We start from the raw sequence: 27,500 nt of genomic DNA, 5'->3' as shown, positions 1-27,500 counted from the left end.
CAGATGTCTATACAACATTCACTATCTTAATTAATCATCCCTGATTGAAAACAGCTACAACAATTTTTTACGTTATCTATAACTAAATCTCCATACGGCAAAACCAACACAGTAAAACTCTTTAAACTCCTCTATGATGACCCATTTATGGCAAGCAAACATGTATAAAAGTGTCACCAGTAAGATATTGCTAACGGATTTATGTCAATTCTAGGGCGATCTGTGAGGGTATTTTCAAGTACTGGGTAAAGCTTTCACCTAAAAATAGGGCAAAATGTGGATTGCGTATATGGGTAATGGAGTATAATATTAGGAAACTAAGATCATACTTTTACATAGACAAAGGATTAAGATGGTAAGAGCATCTTATTTTGCAAGAGCATTTTTATAATTTTTGTCATATCATCGATACATTTGATTTAAAAGGGACAAATTTTAACGTTCTTTCGAAGAAATTGCACCATTTATTGTTAAAAGGTTCTCAAAACTTGTATAGGTCTTCAACATAGTAAACACAAAGAAATTATTTTAAGGAAATCAAGAAATTATCACATTTCAAAAGAAAAATATTAACTAGCAAGGTCCAAATGAAGAGTGAATACGGTCGTGTTCAAAACCACTAAGCTATTCCATGGGTGTGGTTTTAGAGATAACATTTAGTACAGTGTGTGAAATAATCATAACTTTGTCTATATCTTGTTCATTGCGAATGCGCATTACGATCGAGAGAGTTTTGTTTGTATTTCATATCCCAGTAAACTACCTTATGGCATAACACACTAGATTTATACTGAAGAGTATAATCTGCATATCCGGGCAGATGTAATTGATCCACTTACACCGGGATAAATTCGACTCGTAAGTGTGTTGGGTTCTTTAACATGCTCCAGGTGTGACTCTCATCAAACACGGGACCTCCTATTCGAGGGACGGCCCTGAACAAAAATGGCTAGTTCCTACGTTTAACTTGTCAGTGAGTGAAGCGAGAAAATTACTGTAATGTGCTTTTGCCAATGTTACAATATAGGAGCATGTCAGAGGATTCAAACCCAGGGTGTTTAGGCTTTGAGACAAACCCAATGGTCACCCTACACGAAGCCACTATTTACACATTGGTGTTTTATTGTCGAGTGCGGAAGGTTAACCCTATTCAGACCGGGGGGGGGGGGGGCTTTTGAGGCCCGCGCCGACTTCGATGTCCTATAACGCCAGAACGGCTTACGCTAGAGCCACCAAATTTAGTGACTTTTCCTAAAATATTGTTGGCAACAATTTCCCGAAGTTTGACAAATTTTCCATTTTTTCGGGTTGCCATGGCAACCGTTTGTTGACAGGCAGTTTTGCCAAAAATCACTATTTTTGGTTCTAACAGGGTATTTTTCACATTTATTTGCTATATTACTGCTATTTTGTTACATTAATAAAATCTAACATTATTAAGCATATCTTTCATAATTATATATGCATAAATTATGCTAATTTGATGACGTCATCAGCCCAAAATCCAAGATGGCGGACCGTATAGCCAGATCAACAATAACAAGCTAATTTTCCCTTAAAATTTGTAACTACCTGGTATTTTTTCATCAAAAACCATCTAAATGAATGAATTTAGTCTATTTCCATTGCCCTTTGTGATTATTTGTTGCAAAAAAAGTATTTTTGAAAATTCAAGGTGGTGGGTATAATATGGCGGAGCCCAACTCGTATCTTGGATGTGCATGACGTCATTTTATGACGTCATTTTGACGTCATTGATGTTGCTATTGGCAACACATGTCGTAATAAACTTTATCATTCTGTTATCTGCACTTGTTGTTGCATTTCTGTTGCATAACTTGAAATTTTCTGAGAATACCCCTTTTTCATGGCTCCGGCCAATATAATCAAATTGATGACGTCATAATTACGTCATCCTACGTTAACGTAACGTCAAACGTCACATACTTGTCAGATATTATGTCGACATTATGTCCTAAAAATTTGGTGGCCCTACGGCACGTCGTTTTAGAGTTATAGGACTTAGAAGTGGAGGGCCTCAAAAGCCCCCCCCCCCCCCGTCCAGGGATGACCAAAAAAGCCCGGTCTGAATAGGGTTAACCTACTACGAGGAGCCAATATCATATGTGCTAATACGCAAAACATGTGTTATGTATATCACGTAATACGTATATTTTGCTTACGAAGGAAAAGAGCTCTTTAAAGTTTAAAGAGGCCACTAAAGGCTATCTTTTTCTCTCAACGTCTTAAAAATAAACTAATATCCTCCTAACATCTGACCACATATTTCATCAGAAACTGAATCCATTGTCGTCCATTGCCTCAGAGAAAGAAGTCAATCTAAATGAATTTAGACTGGAGCAGTCGCATAGAATACTTTGTTTTTCCGCACTTTTCGTGGTACTAAACTTATCATTAGTATGTAAGTAACAGAAACAATTACCTTGTGCTTCAACGACAGTATACGTAAGTCCGACAGCGAGAAAAGCTATCATAAACACGCTGTAAGAAATCCGCCAAACATCATAGCACGCCATTTTGAAGCATATCTAGTCAACAACGGAGTTTAACCTAGAAACGTCGGCCTAAGTGTAGCCAATACGTTTTACAACGTTAGTTCTGTAACGCCTCTGTCACCTAAAGGTGTGTGCGAAGTGTTTGAAGATAACAATGCAATAAATCACTGGTGTTCTTTAATTTGCCAATCGAATTCAAGCAGACTTTGAGATATCTTTTATTGTTAGCATGAATATCATATATCTAATGTTAGCCTTCATTGCTTATATATACTAAGTAAACTTATTTCGTATTACTATTTTGTAGTTTTTTTGTTGGTCATACAAAAGTCGTGGTAATATCGTTGCGTTAAGAAATTTTCTCTCATATATATTGACAGTTTATACGCGTATATAACACAGTGCCTTTGATGTATTGACGCTATTGACGTATTGATGTATTGTACATTTCATAGGTAATAGATGCTGTACATTATCTCCACTTTCAAATTACATAAACAATGTTCTTTAGGGAGTTATATTTGAAATATTGTAGACACATATGCATATATCTTGTTGTATAGGGCAGCGGTCAATATTTATGTTCATGATCATCTGTTGCAAACTGTTGTAACTTTTGTCATTAAAAGCGCTGACTTATCTTTTTTTTAATCGTCTAATGCTTTTATTGCATGTCATCAACGAAAGAGTATCGGACCTTGCGCAAACATTTATCTCGTAAAGTCTACATGATAGACGTTGTATCGTGTTTATGTAAAAGATAGATTGTATTCTGATTGCCCTTTTGAGGTCGGAGGGACAGTGGATTGCTATACGCTGTGATATATAGTTGTGAAAGGCGGAGCCCATACGTATCATTACACCAGCATTTACCCCACCCCTCTCCCCCGATCGTAGTTAGGTACCCATTCCTACACTAGCTATAGCTAGTGATGCCAAGAATCTAAACCGCTACCTCTCGATCTTGTACGTACGTATCTTCTTGTAAGCTGCACGGCTGTTTGACGCTTCCCATACTTGTACTCGTGTAATAATATAAGCTCTAAAATGACGTGGAATAAAGTTCTCATTACAAGTGTGAATTTCAATTTTTACCCGTGGTCTGGACCGATGCCCAATGAAACAGCCTCTAAGATAGGTACATTGTGATGTTGAGATATTTCCTTTTACATATCTACACTGAGTTAAAGAGGTATTTTCGGCAGTCAATGTTGAAGTATGAACGTAACCTTCGGCGCAAACATGTACATTTGGCTATAGCTCAACAGTCCCATACAAGAGTGATATCTGTTGTCCGATTGAGGTCTGTTGAAGTGTATAAGGTCTTGTCTCGGTATTCGCTTTGAAATCTTCTGCCTTGTGCATCAGTCTGGCTTCTCCTGATTTTAGCTGTGCATCTCCAGCAGAATCTGTCATTATATCAGGTATTTCGTTTTGGTGGAGATTGAGTTAGGTGGAGATTACGAGCTAGCAGAGTCTGAGTGACGGTAACGCCGGTAGAGAGGTAGTGATCGGAGTCGACATTATAACCCTGTCAAAGCTCTAAAAAGAAGCACAACACTTCGACGACATCATATTTTACTACATAGACGTCAGAACACTAGTTTCCAGGCTACGGTTGTAAATCATTGTGAAGGGCGAGAGAAAACATGACAGGCTTCTTTCTAAAAGTCCAGTGGGTCCCACGGTGAGTTGTAGGACCGAACGTACGGGCGGGGGATGACCACCGGCGTCTCTACATCCGTCAGACTCACTTTTGGAGGTGACTTCTTTGTGGTGTCACAACGCCCCCTTTCTGCTGGAAACGGGACTGCAGGCGATAGCTTGTGGGGACGAGGTCGGCTAGAATAGAGCAGTTAATAATGGCATTGAATCATTCAATATAGAACAAAATTGTTTTACGAAGTTACCACGACTTTCTCCTACATTCCTATATTCACAAACGAAGATTAAGTCTCATTTTATTTGAGAATAGAACGGGCAAATTATAGAAAAAAGTGGTGTTTTTTGTCTTCTTCTGCTTAAAACAAAAACAAAACCCAACTTGAGTAGAATGTTCCATTGCTGGCATTTGCGTATTGCCTCAACAATTGATCATTAGTTTAAACCTCATGCTGTCATTGATAAAACTCTATATTGGTCAGTACTGACAGTATGATATGATATACTGTAAAGCGGTCCGCACAAAACATACCTACTGGCTAAACCCAAAAATGGCAATTAATAAAAGGCCTTGTTTATATTCTTGTCAACAATATTTTTGGCCTGTCGAATTGTGTGTTTGTTTTACGTACCGAACGCCAACGGCTGAATCACGTTGGGCAAGTATCAACTCTTCTTTACTCTCAACCCTTGGAAGGAAGGAGAAAATATATGTTATTCTTGTTGGTCATATCACTCATATGTACAGTTGCAATATTTTTGTAGTATAAATCCATGACATTTTCCAATAGCTAACTTGAAGTTCATAGAAGTGAATGTTTCCAGGAAAACCCAAATATTAGTGTGTTTCAATATTTCTGCATAATTTGATATCATTCAAAACGTCATATTTCTAGATCTATCAAACCTGCTTAGTAAGTGAGATGCTAAATTGTATGCAGTTGATGCATATTCTTATACTTGCAAGAAACTCAACATTACAACAACATTACAAGTACATTTCAAGTACATTACAAGATGATCCATGCAAGCCTGATCTAGTCTCGTGCTCTCTCGCGAGATCGAGACTAGGTCACTCTCCCTGAACAAGATGGACTGTCAGCCGTCGAAAATTTGGAGGTATGTACCTAGTGCCTTACCTTTAAAAACGGTCATTGAATGAAGAAAATTTGGAGTAACAACATAACAAACATAACATATTGTTTTTCATCGCTTTTATGAAAACAGTCTTCACCTTCTGTCCTTTTTCCAAGTCTTGACCAGGCAGCAGCAGAGAGCTATGACGATGATGAGCAGCAGTAAGATGGCCACGGCCACGGCTGTCCACAGGGCGATCCAGGCGACGTCTGCGGCAGACACGGAGAGGAAGTCCGTCCCTCCTGAAGCTCCTGGTTCTGTTACACCAACTGTTACTTTGTCCTTGACGGCTGTTGGAGTTACAGTTGGGGGCAAGTTTGTTGTAGACAAATCTAAGTCTATAGTAGGTACAGGGAATGAAAAAAAGGAGAATGCTGTTAGACAAAACGTAATGCATTTTTCTTTAAAAACAGGAATCCCTGACAAGTACCCTTTCCCTAAGCCCTTGGTTGTGACAAAGTAAAATGTTGCTGCGTTCACTAGCGTTGTCCTTGGTACTGAAATGTGGGGTCCCTATTGATTGCTGGTAAAAAAAAAGTTGTTCCGAAGTTTGAGTGCGTGCTCTGGGCAGCTATAAAATGTGTTACATATGCCCTGATGCACATACTAACATTTAATATAAGGTTAATGAAGGTTACACATCCTGGTAATAATAAAAAAATCTCCAAATAGCAGTTACTCGAGAAAATAGAAATGATTTTGGAAACGGGTCCAAGTGACGGAAAGTTCGATTCGTAGGACTACCACCTTAACATGAACGTACGCCTACGTACCGAAGCTTTCGGTACTTGGGATTCTGCGCTATTTTACATACTACCTCTTGTACATAGACAACAGGGACTACCTGACTCATTTGCATCAACCTGTCTTGTTTTTGTTTTTTATTTACTTAGGATTCACCACAAAACAAGGCTCATGGAGCCACTCAAGCGTTTTCGTAGGTTACAAAACTGGATTGTGAAAAAAGAAAATGTCTGTTATCTCTTGGCTTGTATCCTTTTTTATTCTTCCTGAGTTGCTGGCATGATCGGTTTATCTTTAGTAGAATGACTTACCCATCACACATGTCTGCCCAGTGTACCCTGGTGCGCATGTGCAACTGTAGCCATTAACTCCGTCGATACAGGAGCCGCCATTTTGACACAGACCGGGCACACATTCGTCAATGTCTATGGAGAATACATTAGTTTAGCAAACAGGCAAATATTTAAACATCATTAAAAAGTTAAAGAAAAATTAACATCTACTGACATACAGAATTATCTATACAAAGTCACCTCTACCTAAATAGATACTTGTTTATTTTGTATTAATTAATGCATGGGTGGATCGGCAAAAATCTGTTTCATTGCCAAGGACAAGTCTGGTTCTACCAATACGAATTCAATATACAAAATACATATTGGCCCTATGTAATTCGGTCGAGACCAACAAATGCATAGACTAGCACGAGGAATAGATGTCAGTATAGCCTACCTATCCCACATGTCTGCCCGGTGTACCCTGGTGCGCATGTGCAACTGTAGTCGTCAACTCCGTTGATGCAGGAGCCGCCATTTTGACATGGGCCGGTCTGACATTCGTCAATTTCTGTTGGAAAAAAAACATTCATTCAGCAAACAGCATTGACATAAAACCGGGATGATTACCCCAACAAAAGCCGGATATATTGTTTTGTATGTGTTTGCAGCTGTTGGCTTTTGTTTCTACAATTTTTACCTCCATGAAATGTCATGGAATGGAGGTTATATTTTCTGTAATGTGTCTCTGTCTGTGTAGATGATTACTCAAGAACGGATGGATGGATTGGTTTCATACTTGTTGTGTTGGTGGGGTGTGATGAAAGCTCGAATCGATGAGATTTTGGGCACCGTATCTGTCGTTATAATCGATGTAATAATATCAGAAATCACCCCTATATCTGCGATATATTGGAATAGGCATCGTGCTTTAAGCCTTTGTTAATGGGCTTAGCTCATCTCATATAGTGAGGTGATTTCTACGACAGCTGTTTGGATCTGTGTACAAGATTACTCAAGAATGGCTAAATGGATTCGTTTTATACTTGTTGTGTTGGTGGAGTATGATAAAAGCTCAAATCGATGAGATTTTGGGCGCCGTATCTGTCGTTATAATCGATGTAATAATATCAGAAATCACCCCTATATCTGCGATATATTGGAACAGGCATCGTGCTTTAAGCCTTTGTTAATGGGCTTAGCTCATCTCAGACGGTGTGGTGATTTCTACGACAGCTGTTTGGATCTGTGTACAAGATTACTCAAGAATGGCTGAATGGATTGGTTTCATACTTGTTGTGTTGGTGGGGTATGATGAAAACTCAAGTCGATGAGATTTTGGGCACCGTATCTGTCGTTATAATCGATGTAATAATATCAGAAATCACCCCTATATCTGCGATATATTGGAATAGGCATCGTGCTTTAAGCCTTTGTTAATGGGCTTAGCTCATCTCAGATAGTGAGGTGATTTCTACGACAGCTGTTTGGATCTGTGTACAAGATTACTCAAGAATGGCTAAATGGATTCGTTTTATACTTGTTGTGTTGGTGGAGTATGATAAAAGCTCAAAGCGATGAGATTTTGGGCGCCGTATCTGTCGTTATAATTGATGTAATAATATCAGAAACCACCCCTATATCTGCGATATATTGGAACAGGCATCGTGCTTTAAGCCTTTGTTAATGGGCTTAGCTCCAAGCAGATAGTGAGGTGTATGACAGCTGGTTGGGGAACCCCGAGCTTTTTGACCTGGTGTGTTATACTTCGTTTGCGCTGTTAGATTTTGTGCTCCGCATGGCGTTATGACTCTATGCGTGGCTATGATATATATCTGGCATCAACTTGTCCCCGTATCCTACATGTAGGTATTGGTTGAAGGATATTTCAAGAACACCACGCTACCATATGGCGTCGATCTATTAAACTCACATTATACTTCAAGTGTCACATATTTATATTTCCTAATCAGATGGACATAGTTTTTGTCTTTGAATGAAAAACCAGTTCTCTCCCATAACAGTAATATCCATTACTCTCAAATACAACCGACCATCAACATACATAACATCCACAAAAAGCAATAAATATTTCATGGAGGTATGAGGTCCCCGAACTCTAGTTTAAAATTATTCTCGGAATGTCAAATGATAGACATAGGAAAGACTGCAGAATCTGGTGACTTCATATAGGTAGCTACGCCAAATGTCTTTTAAACAACTGTTCAGTATCTAAATTGTATAGCATCGTTAATCAAAATCAGAAAAATAGCTTTTCTTATGACGTACCCAGTTGACAGGTCAGACCTGTGTAACCTGCTGCGCATGTGCAGTTGTAGCTGTCAATCCCATCGGTACAGGTGCCGCCATTTTGACATGGTTTAGACAAACACTCGTCAATATCTTTTGATAAGAGAAAAAAAAAACAGGTAATGATTAGCGAAAATAAGCAATACTATTCGGTGAATAATTTCATTTGGTCGGTAAGATACTTAATAACAAAACTCTTGATGCATAACCATGAATTTTATTAGGAGCCAACGTTTTGATGACAGGGATATACTGACTGGTTTACAGTGCACTAGAGCTAGGAGTTACAGGTTCTCAGTCAGGGCTTTAGCCAGCTCGATTTTTTTTCCGTCAGCTTATTCCCATTGTCGCGAAAACCGCAAAAAATATATTTCGCTATTACAAAGTAGTAAATGTTGTCATTGACAAAAAAAAGAAGCCACGCTGACGTTTTGTACTACAATTTTATATGAACAACTTTTTAAGTCTCTATAAACATCGTATTGAAGCCAAACACGCTGATCAGAAACATGCCGGCCGTGTACACGGGGAATCCCCGCGGTCCGACCAGTGATATCGGCAGCGACATTCGTTCATAGAAGAAATGTTGAATGCAAAACAACAAGTATTACTTTCCTTTCCTTGTGATATGAGTTTTGAGAATTTCAGTGCACTGTAAGCCAGTCAGTATAATAATAATCATCTGGTGTATTTTGCCAGCCAGTAGGTACCCCAAGTATGAGTAATGAGGCTGTTTAACGTGGTCGTTTTACGTCCCTCCCGGAATAAAATTTCGTGGAAAACTTCGTGAGGCTACAGCAATCCGGACGTCCTTGGTTGGTCCCCCATCCAAGCACTATCCGGACCGCGCGTTGCTTATCTTCCGAGATCGAGGGATCGGGTGTACCAACGCGCCACGCGGCCGTAGCCCTGACGAAGATGGAAGATGGTTATCGAATCGTTGGCTCGTAATAAATTTTATGATGGTGCATCAAGAACTTATGTGATTAAACCAAAATATTATTCTAGTATTCTAGTAAATTCTCTGTCATAATATTTCTTATCAATTATAGAAATTTGATGAAATTTGATCTACCTATTCCACATGTCTGGTTGGTGTACCCTGGTGCGCATGCGCAACTGTAGCCATTAACACCGTCGATACAGGTGCCGCCATTTTGACATGGACCCGACACACATTCGTCGATATCTGTTGACACAGAAATAAAGATTAAAAAATGCCTGACTCGAGTGTGGATTTTCACATTTTCAAGGACGCATACACTTACTGATTACATCAAAGTGGTGGTATTGGAATGTAGGCTACATGCAATACATATGCTATGTTATTACTCACCGTAAAAAAATAACAACAAATGGAAAACAAATCCTTACTGATCTCACAGTCCTTCCCGGTGTATCCAGGCACGCATGCGCACCTGTAGTCGTCGAGCCCATCTATGCATGTTCCGTTGTTCAAGCAAGTCACATTTACACAGTGATCAATTCCTGGGAAGCAAAAATATTTCAATGATAAAATGCACATAAATCATTGAGCCAAGGAGGGGGAAGATACCAACTTCCAACCATGTATGACCCATTGCTTACGTCACACTTTTCAACGGCCATCATGTGTCATAACCAGTTTGGGCAATTTTCTTGAGGAAAACCATTCATTAAGAACCGCTTTACTCTAAAACATTTTAATTCGATTTAGCTAGAAGTGGGCAACAAGAGATACAAATATGGATACAAATGGCTTTACGTAAAAATTACCCAAAGGCAGGGTCAACCCGTTTAGCTCTTTCGAGATTCAAGGTGTGAAGGGTTTCGAACTTGAATATCTTAACCGAAAACACGCCAAACACGTATATCGCCGTAAACTATTTCTGAATTTCCAATTATTCTATATTTCTCTCTCCCTCTCTCTATGTATATATCTATCTGATGACGTCTGCGAATGCAGAACGCCTCTGCGCTGCCTGCGAATGATTGATTTATGACGTCATACCATCGCAGCCAATCAGCTCCATCCTGAGTCGGCATAACGTCCCATGACAGGTGTTCGGGTAGATCCGGAGAAAGTTGGCAAAAATGGGCGGGTCCACATCGACCTGTACGACTGAACCCCCATCATTGTTGCCAGTAAAATTCTGTAAAATTGAGAATTCCGAAAATAATTATGTCAGACTCGTGAATGACTCAATAACAAAGTTCTTTATTCACAACTAAGGAGTATCATAATATTTCGCGTTTCGCTGACCGTCTGTCACCTTCTTCGGGGCAATGATGACTGGGGCATTTTGCAACGTAGCTAGGGATGATTGCCACCAATGGATCACCAATTTTAGACGGAAGGATTTTGCACCATCGCACACCGCACCATCGCACGTGTGGGGGTTCTTTAACGTGCCTGGGGTATGGCTCTCCCCAGACATGGGACCTCCATTTTACGTCTTATCCGAGGGACGGCCCTAGCCGAATTTAAGTACTCATTTTCACCGAAGTTAAGTACTCATTTTTCACTCATTTTCATTTTTATTTTTGTGGGGAAAGTCGTGTAAAGTGCCTTTCCCAAGGGCACAAGATCGTTAACACGGCAGCCGGATTCGAACCCCCGACCTCTCGGTCACGGGCCGAACACAGTCTTTCTGCGCTACGCGGTCCCAATATTAAGTATTATCGCATAAATAGATACAGACAACGTTGCCATAAAGAAGGTCACAGACAGTCACAAAAACTTCGTTTATTATGTAACTCCTTAGTTTTGAAGAAAGAACTTTGCTTTGAAAAAAAAGTGATCTTTTCATATCTTAGTAAAGCTCTACAAAAAAAATTGTTCCAGATGCACAACTTATTGGCCTTTTCAGAAGTTTGTAATTTGAAATACACTGATCTAAAATTAGATATTTATTTTTCTTGGTCTAGCAAAACTTTTCCGACAGTTGAAAATCGCAGGAAATTTTTTTTTGCAGCATTTGACATTCGAATTCTCTAAACTTGTATTCTGGTAATTTTGTTTTGAAAATGGGTTAAAGCTCTCAACTAACAAATGTACACGTTTTATATGCACATTCAAACCTTTCCGTTCTCGTATAGAATCCAGTCCGTTGTGTCGTTGCTGATCTCTACGGTGTAGGAAGCGACCCAGCCCGCCCAGAGACCCTGGGTCTGGACGGACGTGATGTACCGAGGGATGACTGGCGGGCGAAGATCCACCTGAAGAAAAAGTATTAACAGGTCATCATGAAAATTTATTAAACCCTTGGCTTAACCTTATCATGTTGTAATGAATTACCCCCATGTAGATAAAACGACGCCTGAGGACCCAAAGTTATGCCACTTCATCCTTACCATAAGAGCTATCTACAAACCAAAACTTGGGGCCTTACCTTGTCCAGAAAATGAGGAATTAGAACTTGGATTTGTGATGTAATACTGTAAAAGCCGCTATGATATAAAAGAAACCATCACACACACACACACACACACACACACACACACACACACACACACACACACACGCACACGCACGCACACACACACACACACGCACACACACATACAAACGCACCACACACGCACACACGCGCGCGCACACACACACACACACACACACGCGCGCGCACACACACACACACCACCACAAATACACAAACACGCGCGCGCGCACACACAGGTACACAGACACACAGACACACACACACGCACAAACACATACATACACACAAAAAAACCTCATGCCGACAAACATTCGTTTTATTACACCAATGTTGCCATTCGACCACGGGTATCTGAGTTGTTATGCAAATCAGTGACGGGAAAGCTTTTGAAGGTTAGGTAAAACATGACATCTACTTTGTTCGAGAATGGGGAACATTCTGACAACGTTAACGACTGACATTTCTAATAGAAAATAAGCATGTAGACGACAAAACGTTATCAAGGTTTCAAATTTCGGTGCCACTATGATGGAAGCTAATAGCTAACTTTGGTTTGCCCATAAATGACGACAAAATCTAATAAAGTTACTTGCCGCGGCGGCCTTGTGTTGCTGTATTCAATCATGTTTGTTCCTAATCTAATAAAGAAGATATCACATCTACTCATAAGATTAGCACTACACATTAAATAAGCTTTCTATGACCCCCTTAAAGATAAGATATCGTTTATGACCCACAGGTGGTGACCTCAATATCTGTAACTACGGGCCATTTTTTTTATTTTCTTAGGATTCACCGCAAAACAAGGCTCATGGAGCCACTTAAGCGTTTTGAGTTACAATACTGTATTGTGAAGAAAGATGTCTGTTAACCCTTGACTTAAACAGTTTCATATTGTACCCCCTGGGGAAGCAGGTCCGTGGTAGCTTATTTCATAGCGAAGTTGTTCTAGGAAAGAAGCTCTCCGCGTGGAACTTCCTCCTACTTGGAGGACTATGGAGGAAAAGGGATGCTTTGCTCCGTGGAGGTGGCTAAACGGGTTCTTGTAGAGAAAGTTCGCATTGGAGGCACAAATGAGTGAAGTTCTGCCGAGAATTTACCATGAAAAGAGCGCATTAATCACGTTAGTGACGTCAGCTGTAACCATGGTGACGGGGTCATGAATGACGTATATGTGGTGACGTTACCTGTAACCATGGTGACGGGTCCGTGGTGTTGGTCTGCCAGGCCTTGGTCCCGTTGAGCCTGGCCCCCCAGGGTTGGTAGTACCACGTCGTGTTCCAACTGGAAGCCGTAAGCTGATCGTCTTTGATATAACCGCTCTTCATTCCCAGAGCAAAGGTACATCCATCCGGTGCTAAATTATAATCAAACACACCAATGTCCAACATCAACTTTTATAAGCTGTCCATCTACACGCATACTTACATATGAACGCTATCAAAACAAAATCTTATTGTCGAAGTTTTTGGTAGTACATCAAGCAAAATGATAAATTTCTTGAAGAGTCAGACGTTCAGATGGCATCTACATGTACAATCTTTCACCACCCGTGATCGGAAAGAATTGCAGTAAAGTTTTGTAATACCCCTGTCACATTATCCACGATCTTCGGGCGTATCGATGGAAGATTGGCCATATTTAAGATCGACAGAGGGTTGGGTGTATATTTCACCTGAAAACCGTGCATGTCACAAATGAGCCATAGTTTGTACCTTGTACACTTTGTTGTGCAATAAAGTTATTATTATAAGCTAGCCTCGGGCGATTGCCGCAGAATCGTCGTCCGATCGATGTTCGCCAAATGTCACAGGGGTATAAACACATATATCTGAAAATCTACATATATGCCACAAATCAAACGCCGTAAACTCATTTAACTAAGACCAGCAAACCTGTATAAAAGTGTCACTAGTTTAATATTGTTACCGGATTTAGGTCACCTCTAGAACGATCAGTGAGAACATGTAAAGGTACTAGTTAAGGCTTGCACCAATTTACGTAATACTGTAAATGTATTTAAGTTCGCGGGGATTTAATTTCGCGGTAACGGGAAAAGGGACTTCGTGGTAACACCATAGACTGCAGTCTAATACCATAATAGAAAATGTTCGCAGTGGTTTTAAGTTCGCGGTAAAGTGGTCAGCGCGAAAACCGCGAACATTAATCCACCGCGAACATTTCTGCATTTACAGTACTATATGGTTTATGAAGTTTTATATTAGGGAAATCAAATCATACGTTACATTGACGAATGATTAAGAGGGAGAAGGTAGATTATTTTGCAAGCAAAATACATTTAATAGTCTTCGCAGTATTCATTCACATACATGTAAGTATGTATTTTATTTGAATGGGGCAACATTCAACGTTCTGAAAAGTATTGGCAACGTTTATAAAGTTCCACGCAATTTAAACAAAGAGAAATGAAATTAAGGAATAAACAAACAACGAGAAGAATTTTTTCATGTTGAAATCCCCCAAACTATCTAATAGATAGGTGTGGTAAAAAAGTTTACATTGATTACAATGTGTGAAATAATCATAACTTAGTCTATATTTTGTTGATGTCGAATGTACATTACGATCGAGAGGATGTTTGTTTGCATTGCGAAACCCAGTAATCCGAAAAATTAGGAAACTGCCTTTTGGCGTTACGCAACATGTTTGTACAAATTTCATTGATCTACTCAACCAGGATGGTGTGCTGGGCCATGGGCTCTTTAACATGCTTCAGGCGTGTCTCATCCAACATTGGACCTTCATATAAAGACGTCCTTAAAAAGAGCTAGCTACTTATTCATTTTCACCTGTCACGTGAGTGAAGTGAGGAAATTCATGTAAAATGCCTTCCCAGGGTCAGAAATGAGTAAAATGCTTTTCGTTCCCTGCTACGTTCTGACGTGCACAACGTCGGAACGTATCAGGGGGCTCAAACTCTGGAGTCTCTAGGCTTTAAAATTGAGCCAAACTCTTACCGTTACACCACAGTACGCCACACTTTTTCAAACTGTTATTGTTTTTCTAATACGGAAGATAAACCTACAACGATGAGCGCATATCATTGTGTCAATATACAAAACATATAGCGTCATATCACATCACGTCATACATCATTATTTGGTTTTAAAAAAGGAGCTCTTTAAAGAGGCCAATTAATTTAATCGTACTTTCAGACAAAAACAAAACCTTTTCCATCCATACATATCACAGAACCGGCAACTCATTTTGGAAAAAAAACTTGACCCATTGTCTGTCACTTTTCCAGAAATACACGTCAAACTAAATAAGTTAGAATTCAGCGTCAGTATTTAGACTAGAGAAGTCACATACAATGCTATTTTTCCATTGAGTGCCATTTTCGTGGTACTTGCAATAACCCTTCAGATAAGAGTTTGCATTAAACTTAAAGCTATGCTACGTAATATTTGGACAATACAAAAAGTAGATTTTCCTGCCATTTCTTTATATAGTAAGCTAAGTCTACCCTTTAGCATTGAATATCAAGGCTCACTGATAGAAGTTGCAACATCAGTGCATCAAACAAACATGTCAGATGATGTCTACAAACTGTGTTCTTCCTACATGGACCTCCATGCTTCCTAGGGAAACACGCCCACATCTGGCTTATCAGTGTCTTGTGTGCCTGACTGCACAGTGGGGTGTCTGATGACAGTTGCACCAGTTTTTGAAAAACGTAATCTTTGCAAGATTTCTTGCAGTTTTGAAGGGAATGTAACCTCAGCTTATTGATACCCTACAAAATAGACTAAGTGCATGATTATATGCTATTCTGAAGTGGAAAAAAATAGAGTGTTTGAAAAGAAGAAGATCTTCCCCTGTAGCCAGCTGGAGTGTGATAAACTCATTACCCCACCCCCTAGGGTGCCTACTGGAGGCCTGGAAGCTGTTGCTTACAGTCAGGAGGGTCTAACTAGGGGGGACACAAAGATAATTACGTAGCATACCTTTAACACTACTATGCAAGTAACAGAAAAATTACCTTGTGCTTCAACAGTAGTAAGTCCGACTGCCAGCAAGGCTGCCATAACCATGTTATAAGAATGCCGCCGAACAAAACCACAACACGCCATCTTGCAGCAAATCTAGCCAGCAACAGTGGTCAACTTAGAAACGTCGAAACGTGTAGCCAATAAGTTTTACAACCTAGCTCTGTATCGCCTCTGCTACCTAAACACAAGCGCGAAGCGTTTGAAGATAATAAGACAATAAATCATTGGCGTTCTCTAATTTTCCAATTAACTTCAAAACAGCCCGCTTAAGGTGGACTCTCACTGCACTTGGGGCACCGGTGCGGCACTGCGGGGTTCGTTCACTGCGGCACTGTTTTGTTATTTTTGCAATTTTTGATGATTTAGATATGGCATAAAACGTAAAAGTATGACTTTAAAGACACAAAACGGATGAAAATTCGTTCTTTATCTCTGAAATTCGTTGTGCCATCTGCAAACCCCGCAGTGCCGCAACGGTGCCGCAAGTGCAGTGAGAGTCCACTTAAGAGAGACATTTTTTGGGAGTTTTGAGCATGTTAACCTCCATTGCTCAGTACATAAATGTAGAATTCTAATATAACGTTATAACCACAGAGGAACTTATAAACATGAATGTAACGGAGTCATCTGTGCCTTTAACATCATAAGCCTGTCTTCACAGTTTCTACACACTTTCAATCCAACGACCCCATGCCTTCACCAAGCAATATAATGAGTAACCATAACAACCGTCTAATCTGCATGATATTCTAGTTGAAATGCTCATCTTACATAACTCATTTGACATAATGTCACAAATATGAAATACCTATCATTCACCATGTGTTTATGCTGCCCTTTCTTTATAGATAGGCAACGAATTTATATGAATCCACCACCTCTTCTTTCCAAATCACATAGTTTACAAATATTGTTCTTTAATTAGGAAGCTGTATTGTAGATTGGAATATGGCAATCATGTTCATCATAAGAGCCAAATTAATTTTCTTCATTGCTAATTGCTTTTATTGCCTGCAATCGACAAATGAGAATCGGAGCTTGTTCAAACTTTTTATCTCACCAAATCTACATGGCATTCACTACATTGTGTTTATGTGAAAGGTAGATGGTAGTACCATTGCCTTTTTGTGGACGGGCAGTGGGGTGTTTTCTACAATGTCTAGGGCACGGTAGGCGAAGGCGGAGCCCATCCCTCCCCATTTTACTAACTTTTTACCTCCCTAAACGAAGCCAGGAAGCCATTTTACACCTGGTCGGAGAAAAGAAACTACCCGGGGATGCCAGGATCTGGGAATCGAACTCGTAACCCCTCGATCTCGTATCTTTTGGCTTAGCCACTCGGCCGTTAACGGTTAAGCACCACAAATGTTTATGTGCCTGGGTGGATTTTTATTGGCTGGACAGATGTCCAATTAAAAAGCCCCGTAAACATATACAATGTTATCACTGTTTTTTTTTTTACATGTCTACGCCTACCTATTAAATGAGATATTTTCAGAATTCACCCGCAGGCCACGTCGATTCGATTAATAGTATATGCGTCAATTTTTGTCCGTTTCAAACAAAAAGTTTTCAACCATACTCTGAATCGTTCAAAGCAGCTATAAAATGAGCAAATATTTGACACATAAATTGCGCCAAACAATCCGACACTAACATCTTTGAAAGCCAAAGTCATTTCATAAGAAGTTAAGGAATAAAAATGAAGAATATATTGTTCGCTATACTATATTCTGTGTGTTAAGTCATTTGTTCAACCTTCCTGACCACATGAGTTTCATAACGAAGGCAATTGTTTCGCACTCTCGCACCTGTTTTGGAGTTCCCAGAGGATGTCATAAATATATTGTAAATGCATTTAAGGTCGCGGGGACCTAATTGCGCGGTTGCGGGAAAAATGACTTTTCGCGGTGGTTTTAAGTTCGCGGTAGCAAAATGCACCGTAGGATCTTACTGCCACGGAAAATGTTCGCGGTGGTTTTAAGTTCGCGGTAAAGCAGCCACCGCGAAAACCGTGAACATTAAACCACCGCGAAAGTTTCTGCATTGACAGTAATATAATCAACATGGCCTAAACACCAAACATGTAGGTTAGTATTACGCGCCTAGTGATGTAAATGTCATGGTAGCTCCGAACAAGCTAGCCATAAATAAAGCATTACGTTTCGAAAACATGCTTTTAACTAGAGTTCAACGAACCCATCTCTTCGCCAAATAATCATGTCTTTATTTAAGACTTTAATAATAAGGTCCTGTTCATGTATTACTAAATAGCAAATGACTGCATGAACTATGTTCCTCACAAACACACAGATATTACCAAAAACCAGACTGTGACCTGACAGATGACCTGGTAGCATCCCTGGTCAATCAGAATTTCATGCTTGTCAAAGACTTTGTCCCCAGTGTGAGGGCGTCCAGCTCCAGCAAAACATCTGTATAACAGCTGTGTCCATAGATATAGGTCAAAATGAGATATATAGAGCACAATTTATTTCTGTTAATAAGTTTTGCTGCAGTACCTTAGGAAGCCGCTAGGGGGGCCACTATCATATATATTATCTTCGTTTTCCTGACCCCTACCCACCTACCAAATATTATCAGGATTTTTTCAAGGCTTCTCGAGTTATGCATTCCACAAACAAACGGACGCACACACTCGGCCCGCTACCGTCCTAACGGAAAATGCTACGTCAACTATTTTCAAACACAACCTTCCTTTCCGCAACCGCTACTTGAATACTAAATATCATGAAAATCCATTCACAGCTTCTTGAGTTAAATGCTGTTGGCATGGATTTATGAACTTTCCTCATTAATTATGCAAATTAGCTACTGATTTGCATAATTAGTATTACATTGTATAAGTCATCACTCATTCTATCTACATACTGAAAATCCTGATGATCCGTTTACACGTTCTCGAGTTATCCTCGTCCAAAGTTTGAACGGAAATCGGTGTCTGCAGTTCCCAAAAAGCCGCTAGGGGGTCCAAACTCACAGCAGTTACTCTCTGTTCCAAGGGCTATCTACCACTCAAAAATCATGACCACAGCATGTCCAGAACACGAAGTGTCAAAATTAAAAGTTTTGCTGCAGTACCTTAGGCAGCCACTAGGGTGCCCATTATCGAACTTGACCTTTGTTTTCCTAACCCCCATCCACCTAACAAATATAATCAGGATCCATTCAAGGGTTCTCGAGTTATCTTGCATACAGACAAACGCACTTACATACAAATCCCGCTACAGCACCGTAGGTAAGAGCCAGGTAAACCATTTTCGCACTTGACCTTCCTCTCCAAAACCGCTACACACCTACCAAGTTTCGTGAAAATCGCCCAGCTAGATTTTGACTTATGCTGCCCAAAACAAACCGCAAAAAACATACCAAGCTCGCTGCAGTACCGTAGGAAAACGCCAGGTAACCCATTTTCAAACTTGGCATCCCTTTCGACAACCGCTACACACCTACCAAAAATCACAAAGTTCCATCCACAATTTCTCGAGTTATATGCTGTTGACCTACATACAGACCCAAGTCAGCAATCTCATACTCTTCTTGGCGAAGAGAACTAGTACATATATCACCGGTAGAGATAGCTATCGAAATCTCAGTAATAGTCACAATCTCTGCCGTTGGCAATTGGCGATTCTACTAATACCCCTTTCCATTAGAGCGGTGCTCTCACCGCGCTCTGTGACAAAAATCTGACAGAGCGCTTAACGAATTGTATAAGCCTTCTCACATTAGTTAGTAAGCATGTGCGGCGACAGGAATTCTATGTCCACAGGGTAAGATTGTGTTTGGGGTGCATAAGTATTTGCATGAATTTTATGAACTGTTAACAACATTGGAACCTTTACCTTTGCTCATGCACTGTTAAGCAGGGAGTTGTCAACCTCTTATAAAAATGACAGAAGAGACCTCTGTTGTGTGGTATAACTGCAGGGTGTTTGGCCCGGAGGTCCTGGGTTCAAATCATGTCATACTAATGGGAAAGACAGTTAATACAACTTTCCTCACTCCACCCAGGTGTAAAAATGGGTACCTGACTTCGGTTGGGGATTTAAAAGGCAGTGGAAGGAGAGGGATGGGCTTCACCTTCCAATACGGTACTCCAGACACAGTGAATAACAACCCACATCCCTTCTGCCATTAAAAGGCAATGGGTCTTACTACCTTTATCTTTACCTTCAGAAAAGATTGCAATTGTTCTATATTATATTTATAAGTGCACACTTTCTGTTCTAACATGTTGTACTGTGTGTTCTACAGGGAGTGGACCTGGACAAGCTGACCAGTGTGGGGAGTTTCATCTCAGCTGCTCTGGGCAGGAGAACTAGCTCTAAAGTGGCTCAAGCCATGAGCAAACTGTAGCCATGACAACAAGCCACACCCTTACCATGGCAACCAACATCATCCTCACGCTCAAAGGTCCACTTTTCCATGTCCAAGATTTTTTTCAAAGGCATGACTGATTTGCATTTTTCACCGATAGACACTTCATTCAATCTTAGTGGTTCTATCAGCAAAATTTGCCCCAGAAAGTGCAGGAAATGGCTTTTCAGAGGGTCCAGATTTCAAAATTTCTCCGGACCTCCATTGCGATACCTCGTGCCTTTGTTCGCTTCAAAGACTTGGCAAAAGCCTTGTGTATTTTAATAGAAATTCCATTACAGTAAACTTAGCTAGTAAATTTTTCCCGCCAAAATGCAGGAAATGGCGTTTTAGAGGATCAAGATTTCAATTTTTTCCGGGGGAGCATGCCCCCGGACCCCCCTAGGCAGCTCAAGCCTTCGGCGTGAGTCTCGCGCCTGCGGCGCTCGATGGTCCCACAAGTACTCAAAAGAACCCCCCCCCCAACCAAAATCCTGGCTACAGGCATGGATCATAACATGACCACTATATTTGCCTGTTGTTGATGTAGATAGAAGTTGGCAATGAAAATGTCGTCACGATGCCAGTTTATTTATTTCTCAAACACTAACACAATTAATCATGATTGAAATGCTTGTCAATTACACACAAACACAGATAGACATTGCAATACATCATACATGTATCTGTGTTTAAATTGACATCAGGTTACAATTTCAGGATACTAACAGAGATGGGTGATTTGACATACATATAAAATCCACCCTGCAGTGTGAGAGTATTATATTGTAATAAAACAAATGTCTAATCAAATCAATCATTCATATGTGCTTTGTCAGTAATATAGTCAAAAACAAATGTATCATATGTCCATCTGTCTAAAATGGAGCATTTGTATATGATAGCATAGATTTGAATCTAACTGTTACAAAACAATCCACAATCTGTAAAGACAAGTGTAAAACATACACACAAACACACACAAAAGTGTTGGAAATTAAATCCCTCCAAACTTAAACACATTTACAGTTGATGCTAGGAGTCCCAATTGTGCTGTCCAGTTAACTTGCAGCCTTTTTCTGCATGATCATCTCTCTGATATTGATAGCCTGGTATCCAGCCATATAATAGCTCCCAAGTCTCTTCTGTCCTCTCCACAAACACATATATGCAGAAAGGACAGAAGAGACTCAGGAGCTATAATATGGCTGGATACCAGGCTATGATATTGGTGTCTCCAGTTAACTAGCAGCCTTTTTCTGCATGATCATCTCCCTGATGTTCTCCTGACTTTCCTTCACATTCCTCTCCAGGTAAGTTTTGTTGCTCTGCAGCTTCTTAATCTTCTCGTCTGAAGACTCCATCTTCGTCTTAAGGTTCTCCCTGACGGTGGGGATGGGCTGGAGAAGGAACATCCGTCCTACACCTGGGTGGGGGGTGGGGGTGGACAACAAACAGGGATTTTTTTTTAAACAAAGAAAAGGGGGCACCCTCATGCCCTGACCATCACTGCTACCTGCCCCCTTACCCATGGGAGCAGATCCTCTGGCAAGCATAAAATTCTGATTGACCAGTGATCTGTCTGATACAATGTAATAAGTTTGGCCCCTTGGAAGCTCCACACTGTGGTAGGGAGAACCTATCTCCCCCACTTGGTTGCACAACTCAATTGCAGTACTCCCTCTTGCAATTTGTCTCTAATTCTAGTCTAAAAAAAACCCTGCCTACATTTTGTGTCTATTTGAAGAATCATTCTGCCTTAAACAGCTGGGGAAGACTGCCAACACGACAGGTTGAACAAGAACAACTTCGCTATGGAATGAGCTTCCACGGACCTGCTTTCCCATGGGATACAATCTACAACTGTTTAAGTCAAGGGTTAACACACATCTTTCTTCACTATACAGTATTGTAACCCAAAATGTCTAAGTGGCTCCAACAGCCTTGTTTTGCGGTGAACTTTAAGTAAATGAAAAAAATTTAAAAAAAAATCGTACACTTGTGTCTCCTTGGGCAGACTGGAGATACACCGTAGTGCACTACTTTACACCCAAACAAGGACGTTATATAACATTATTTTTGCCAATAAATACTGTGTCATGCGACCATAAGAAAAGCTGCCTCGTACACGCGTGTCTCCTACGGCAGACTGGAGATACACTTTGGCGCATTACCTTAGTTATACTCAAGGACGTTATACCTGAACTACCATTGAGGACAGGGTTTGCCAATAAATACTGTGTTATGCCACCATATGAAAGGCTTTGAGTAAGAACAAAGGTTGAGCTCTCACCCTCGTACACGCGTGTCTCCTCCGGCAGACTGGAGATCTCCTTGTCGGTGAGTTTGGCGTGTTGTTGCAGCCGGCGCTGAGCCTCGATCTGAGCGTCAGCCACCTTCAGCTGCTGCTGGGTGCTGATCATCTTAGTCTAGAAAAAAAGAAACTCGTTTTAGGGTTTAAGGAAACTCATTCATGTATTTCTCCCTGTGGGTACCCTAAAAAGACTGTAGAGTCAAAAAATTAATGCCTGCACTGACGTGTGTTATTAGCGGTGAGAGTTCCATTTCAGCCAGCCCAACTGATCTCAAAAGTTAGATTTGTGAAAGTTTGTTTGTAAATGAAGAAATTACTAGTAGCAGGCAAAATTATGTTTAGCCACTGCACGCTAGGTCGGAGGTACACAGTCTTAGAGTCTGAGTGGTGCGGTTGTACATGAACAGCGAAAGAAGTGAGCAGTTCGTAATTGTAATTCTCAATTTTTCTTTACAAAAAATTTCCGTGGACAGAATTTTTCTTGGACAAGATACCATGCCGCCCCCCTCCCCACATTCCAAATTACTTCGCCCTCTGCGCCTACATTTAGAATTCTACAGCCCTCACCAGCATACCATTATGATCTCAATGTTTTATTTGACTAAAAACCAAGACGGTAAATATCATATCTGCTCACCTGAAGCTCTTGGAAGGCCTTTTTCAGCTCCTGATCCACCGGCAAGCCTGCTGGAACCGCCATCTTGGAATATTACAGTAAGCTTCAATTTTGGGGGAGATATATTGTCTCTTAAAATTTTAGAATGATAAAGCTACGTAAAATAAAATGTAACAATATATTTTTAATGATTTCCTATATAAAAATAATGTTTCTATATATGTATAGTTGCATGTCTTGAGGTTAAACGTTTGCAAACTGGCTTCAACTATGAACAACCCTTTTATTCAATGGTCCATCCCAACGTTGCACAAAAGTCAATGTGAGGTTTGAGTCAATTTCCAAGCAGATGTTGGGACGTGACATAGCAACGTGTTCTGGCTGTCCAGTGAGTCCGCAAAACGCATTAACCAAAAGACGTGCGTATAATGATTCCCCTCTTACATCTTCTTGGAAATATGTTAGAATGACAAAATGTACTAATTCCTTTCCATGTCAAGTTTTAATGAAAAGTTTGTTTTAGTTCTTATATTCTGGAAATGAATACTTACTAGTTTCGGTTAGAGACGTCCCTCGGATAGGACGTTAGATGGAAAAGAATTTCATCAGGCTGGAACATAGGATATTTCAGATTACGAAGTGGGTACAAACTCAACCACGTTTTGGATTGTGTTCTCGCCACAAAGGCGCCTCCTACATCGGCTACATATAGCGGCAAGAAGCAGAACTCCAGTTACAAACTCTGAGGAAGATGTCTCTGATAGACATCCGAAACGTCAGCAGGTAAGAGACATTCTGGTTGTACAAAAGAAATCTCCAATATCCTAGCGGTTCTCTCTCTCTTTCTCTCTCTCTCTCTCTCTCCCTCTCCTCCCTCTCCCTCTCTCTTTCTCTCTCTCTCTTCCTCTCTCTCTCTCTTTCTCTCTCTCTCTCTCCTTCTCCCTCTCTCTCTCTCTTTCTCTCTCCCTCTCTCTCCCTCCCTCTCCCTCTCTCTTTCTCTCTCTCTCTCTTCCTCTCTCTCTCTTTCTCTCTCTCTCTCTCTCTCTCTACTGTAAGTAGGACATCATCATCATCATCATCATCAGGCACTGCATTCTGCATCTATAAAAAAGTCCTATAGCTGCATTCAGTCTTTCTTCATCTTTTTTCCACTGCGGTTTGCATCCTGCAAGCTTCCTTAGCTCCTGGAGTTTCTTTGCTGTTGTAGGACAGGCCTTGACAAAGTGGAATTCTTCGATATTTTCAAATCAAACCCTCCGCGCCAGCTGTCACCATGTGACACGGATGTCAGACAACATCATGATGTCGGCACGACTGCATTGTCTACCCAACCACGTGACCATTGCTTCATAAACACTGTACGTCCTGCTGTGGCATAATGTTCTACATGGTCTAATCCTTTTTATTAACACAGTGTCTTAACCTTAAGACGACCCTCTTTCGTGATCTGTAAACAGTCAAGTATTTTCTTGAGGGGATGTGTGTTTCCACCTGCTATCTGGTATCGGTACTAAAGGTATGCTGAGGTCTTCAAGCTGACTTGGACTAAACTGGTACACATTTTCTCACATTTACTATCCCATGAAGTGGGGAGGGGGATACTTGTCGGACTTGCGTTAAAGTTAAACCTCCAAGATAGGATAGAAAATCGATCACGTACTGTTCTGATATATTCAAGCAGATGTTGGGATAAAAGGTTTGACACTGATGGTTCTACTCTTCAAGCAGATGTTCGAATGGATAATCGTGTAGCATAGTCTGACTGCCCCTTTTGTTGTTGCTGTTGATTTGTTGTTGATTTCTTTGGCATGCAACCCTCGCAGTGTATCACGAAAAACGAAGCATCCAGGCACGTTGTGAACCTTGTAATTTTGCCATTCTAGCATCTGCTTGAAGATCAGACCTGTTTGTTTGTTTGATTCTTTGTTTATTCATGAAAGCTAAAATTGGCCTGCAGGAAGCTTTTCATTGAGGTCATGAGGGAAGAGGCAAGGGCATATAAAGTATATAACACTCAGAGATACAGTTAACATCGCAAGTCCTGATGAATCTTATAAGTCTATAAGCTTATATACACCAACTGCACAGATTATCAATCATGGTATGACTAGTACTGGTACAGGTCTAATCTTTTCGGATTAAGAAAAAGATACATTGCATCACTGGACTTCGGCACGTTGGCTGAGTCGCTGAGTCCTAACTAGTTGGATTTACGTTACTCTTGACTTTATGATGGGAATATCATGCAAAACGTACAAATATGAGTAAACTTTGATGCAACAAAATACGTAAAGCGTTCGTTGTTGTCGTCACCAAGAAGTATGAAAACGGTTGAGCCAGGCCTTGTTGGGTCTGTATGTAAGTCAACAGAATATAGAACTCAGAGAAGTTGTCAATGGATCTTGATAATAGTTGTGTGGCGGTTGTAAAAAGAAAGGTCAAGTTCGAATACGTTCCACCTGGCATTTTCCGTCGGTAGTGCAACGGGCTGTGTATGTATGCTTTATCTATGAAAACCGTTGAGCGCTTTGTCAAATCGCTGGGCCGCAGCTTCATACAGTTTCATGTCACCTTTGCAATGACGGGCAAGGTCACATAGGTCAATTCCCTTTACATCCGGTACTTTTGTGACACTGGATCAAATGTTTTGGTAGGATACATGTACAGTATTGACTGTTTATATATGTTAGAATTTTGGACAAATCTAAAGAGGACAAGTCTTGATTTCAATTTTGGGCTGAAACTCAGACAGGCACATACTTTCGGCACAACAAAATCTTTATTGTCTGTTTTCTTGTGATTTTATTTTCAGTTGTTCCTTAAAGACTTTTTCATGTTACGCTAAGGGAAATTTGATATTTCATCTGTTTGTTTTGTTAGAAATTTTGTTTATTCATGACAGCTCAAATCGGCCTGCGGGCGACGCTTTTCATTGAGGTCATGTGGCGTAACGGCTGGCGTTTGGCCCTGAACTTAGAGGTCCCGGGTCTGATGACATGTCACTGATCGTGTGCCCTTGGTGCTTAATACGACCTTCCTCGCTTCACTCAGGTGGAAATGAGTAGCTAGTTACGGTTAGGGACGTCGTTCGGATAGGACATTAGATGGATATCGAGGTCCCGTGTTTGAGGAGAGACAAAACTCGCGCGTGTTAGCGTTATAATTTAGACTAGAGTAGTTGCTTACTATACTGATTACCATTGTCTGTATGTCATTTTGTCACTTGCAATTAGCCATCGGGCAAGAACTTAAAATATACTTGTTGTATTTGACTTATTGTTAAAGAACCCACTATACTTGTCGAAAAAAGTTGGGGTTCTTCCAGATGTGAGTGGATGAAACCTTCCAGTCTGGTCTCCAGGTTGACATCTTGCAAAGGGGATAGTCACCTGTTATATGTCAATCCTTCCACAATATGTTGTAAATCTCAATAAATGAATCTTTAAAGGCAACCTACTTAATACATGTATTATTGTGAAATAGTGGAGATAATCTGGATAAGGCAATCTGCATGAAATTTATATATACTGCACTGTATTCCCACATTTGCATCATTATTTCATCATTTGAGCGATTAAAAACGGCGCCGAAACAAGTCACCCTAGGATTCCCTAGATAATGAATGAATGAAGACCTTTATTGTACAGTTTTGCCCAACCGAGCTAAGTACAGATAATGTAACCCACGAAAATTAGACTTCACGGCGTCCTCGTGCCACTGCGGCATCGAATATTTGCTCCTTGAATAGTGGTAATATTGACTTTGATAATTGAAGTTCTGACTCGGGATTATATTTCTTAGCTTGCCTTTAAACGCCTCCAAGTTCACCTTTGTTCGCAGTAACAACGACATTGACAGACTGTATGTTGTTGACCATGGATTAACTTTAACGTTGTCAACAAACAAAATGGCGCTAGTTCTAGCTGCAAAAGAATGCTCCCTTTTGGAGTTTAGGACCCTTTCAAACGCCATTGCATGTTGTTTAGCCGCGTACAGAATCGATCTAAGCTTATCTGCCTTCAGTATATAAGAACTCGATTTATTCATTTACGAAGACTTAGTCGTCACCAACCGTTTGGGTAAGTTTAGTTCTGCAGTATTAACAATAAAG

At 40.4% G+C, this 27,500-nt stretch overlaps 3 protein-coding genes across 5 annotated transcripts in view; 1 reads left to right on the top strand and 2 right to left on the bottom strand.

Moving 5' to 3' along the window:
* Nucleotides 1-4,157: 4,157 nt before the first annotated feature.
* On the bottom strand, nucleotides 4,158-16,310 carry LOC118404261 (neurogenic locus notch homolog protein 1-like). The gene is made up of 12 exons (XM_035803315.1): nucleotides 16,070-16,310; nucleotides 13,254-13,423; nucleotides 11,705-11,842; nucleotides 10,635-10,776; nucleotides 10,019-10,132; nucleotides 9,720-9,833; nucleotides 8,624-8,737; nucleotides 6,792-6,905; nucleotides 6,371-6,484; nucleotides 5,413-5,653; nucleotides 4,811-4,867; nucleotides 4,158-4,358 (listed from the first exon to the last, which is right to left on the bottom strand). Exons 1-12 carry the CDS (start codon nucleotides 16,158-16,160, stop codon nucleotides 4,181-4,183), a joined length of 1,587 nt encoding a protein of 528 aa, XP_035659208.1. The 5' UTR covers nucleotides 16,161-16,310; the 3' UTR covers nucleotides 4,158-4,180.
* Nucleotides 16,311-21,029: 4,719 nt separating this feature from the next.
* LOC118404266 (prefoldin subunit 1-like) lies at nucleotides 21,030-23,530 on the bottom strand. Of its 3 annotated transcripts, none has more exons than XM_035803324.1 (4): nucleotides 23,411-23,530; nucleotides 22,753-22,888; nucleotides 21,694-21,885; nucleotides 21,030-21,574 (listed from the first exon to the last, which is right to left on the bottom strand). In XM_035803324.1, exons 1-3 carry the CDS (start codon nucleotides 23,471-23,473, stop codon nucleotides 21,701-21,703), a joined length of 384 nt encoding a protein of 127 aa, XP_035659217.1. In that variant the 5' UTR covers nucleotides 23,474-23,530; the 3' UTR covers nucleotides 21,030-21,574; nucleotides 21,694-21,700. The 3 variants fall into 3 exon arrangements, with proteins under 3 accessions (XP_035659217.1, XP_035659218.1, XP_035659216.1); XM_035803325.1 differs by having other exon boundaries at nucleotides 21,030-21,579; nucleotides 21,701-21,885; XM_035803323.1 differs by having other exon boundaries at nucleotides 21,030-21,885.
* A 1,244-nt stretch (nucleotides 23,531-24,774) lies between these two features.
* The window catches only part of LOC118404260 (zinc transporter 2-like), a 42,494-nt gene continuing 39,768 nt past the window's right edge, over nucleotides 24,775-27,500 (top strand). The window contains exon 1 of the mRNA XM_035803312.1: nucleotides 24,775-24,942. The gene's annotated coding sequence lies outside the window, so the exon portion shown is untranslated. The remainder of the gene's footprint in view (nucleotides 24,943-27,500) is intronic.

Source organism: Branchiostoma floridae, chromosome 17 (assembly GCF_000003815.2).
Source record: "Branchiostoma floridae strain S238N-H82 chromosome 17, Bfl_VNyyK, whole genome shotgun sequence".
NCBI classification, from domain to species: domain Eukaryota; kingdom Metazoa; phylum Chordata; class Leptocardii; order Amphioxiformes; family Branchiostomatidae; genus Branchiostoma; species Branchiostoma floridae.
This window is presented reverse-complemented; position numbering and strand designations above follow the sequence as displayed.

Coding starts and splice junctions, on each gene's coding strand:
- LOC118404261 (XM_035803315.1), bottom strand. CDS start 16,160: ATGGCGTGTTGTGGTTTTGTTCGGCGGCATTCTTATAACATGGTTATG. Junction 13,424..16,069: donor TACTACTGTTGAAGCACAAG/GTAATTTTTCTG, acceptor ATTATAATTTAG/CACCGGATGGATGTACCTTT. Junction 10,777..11,704: donor TTCTATACGAGAACGGAAAG/GTTTGAATGTGC, acceptor TCAATTTTACAG/AATTTTACTGGCAACAATGA.
- LOC118404266 (XM_035803323.1), bottom strand. CDS start 23,473: ATGGCGGTTCCAGCAGGCTTGCCGGTGGATCAGGAGCTGAAAAAGGCC. Junction 22,889..23,410: donor AGGCCTTCCAAGAGCTTCAG/GTGAGCAGATAT, acceptor CTTTTTTTCTAG/ACTAAGATGATCAGCACCCA. Junction 21,886..22,752: donor GGAGACACGCGTGTACGAGG/GTGAGAGCTCAA, acceptor CCCCCCACCCAG/GTGTAGGACGGATGTTCCTT.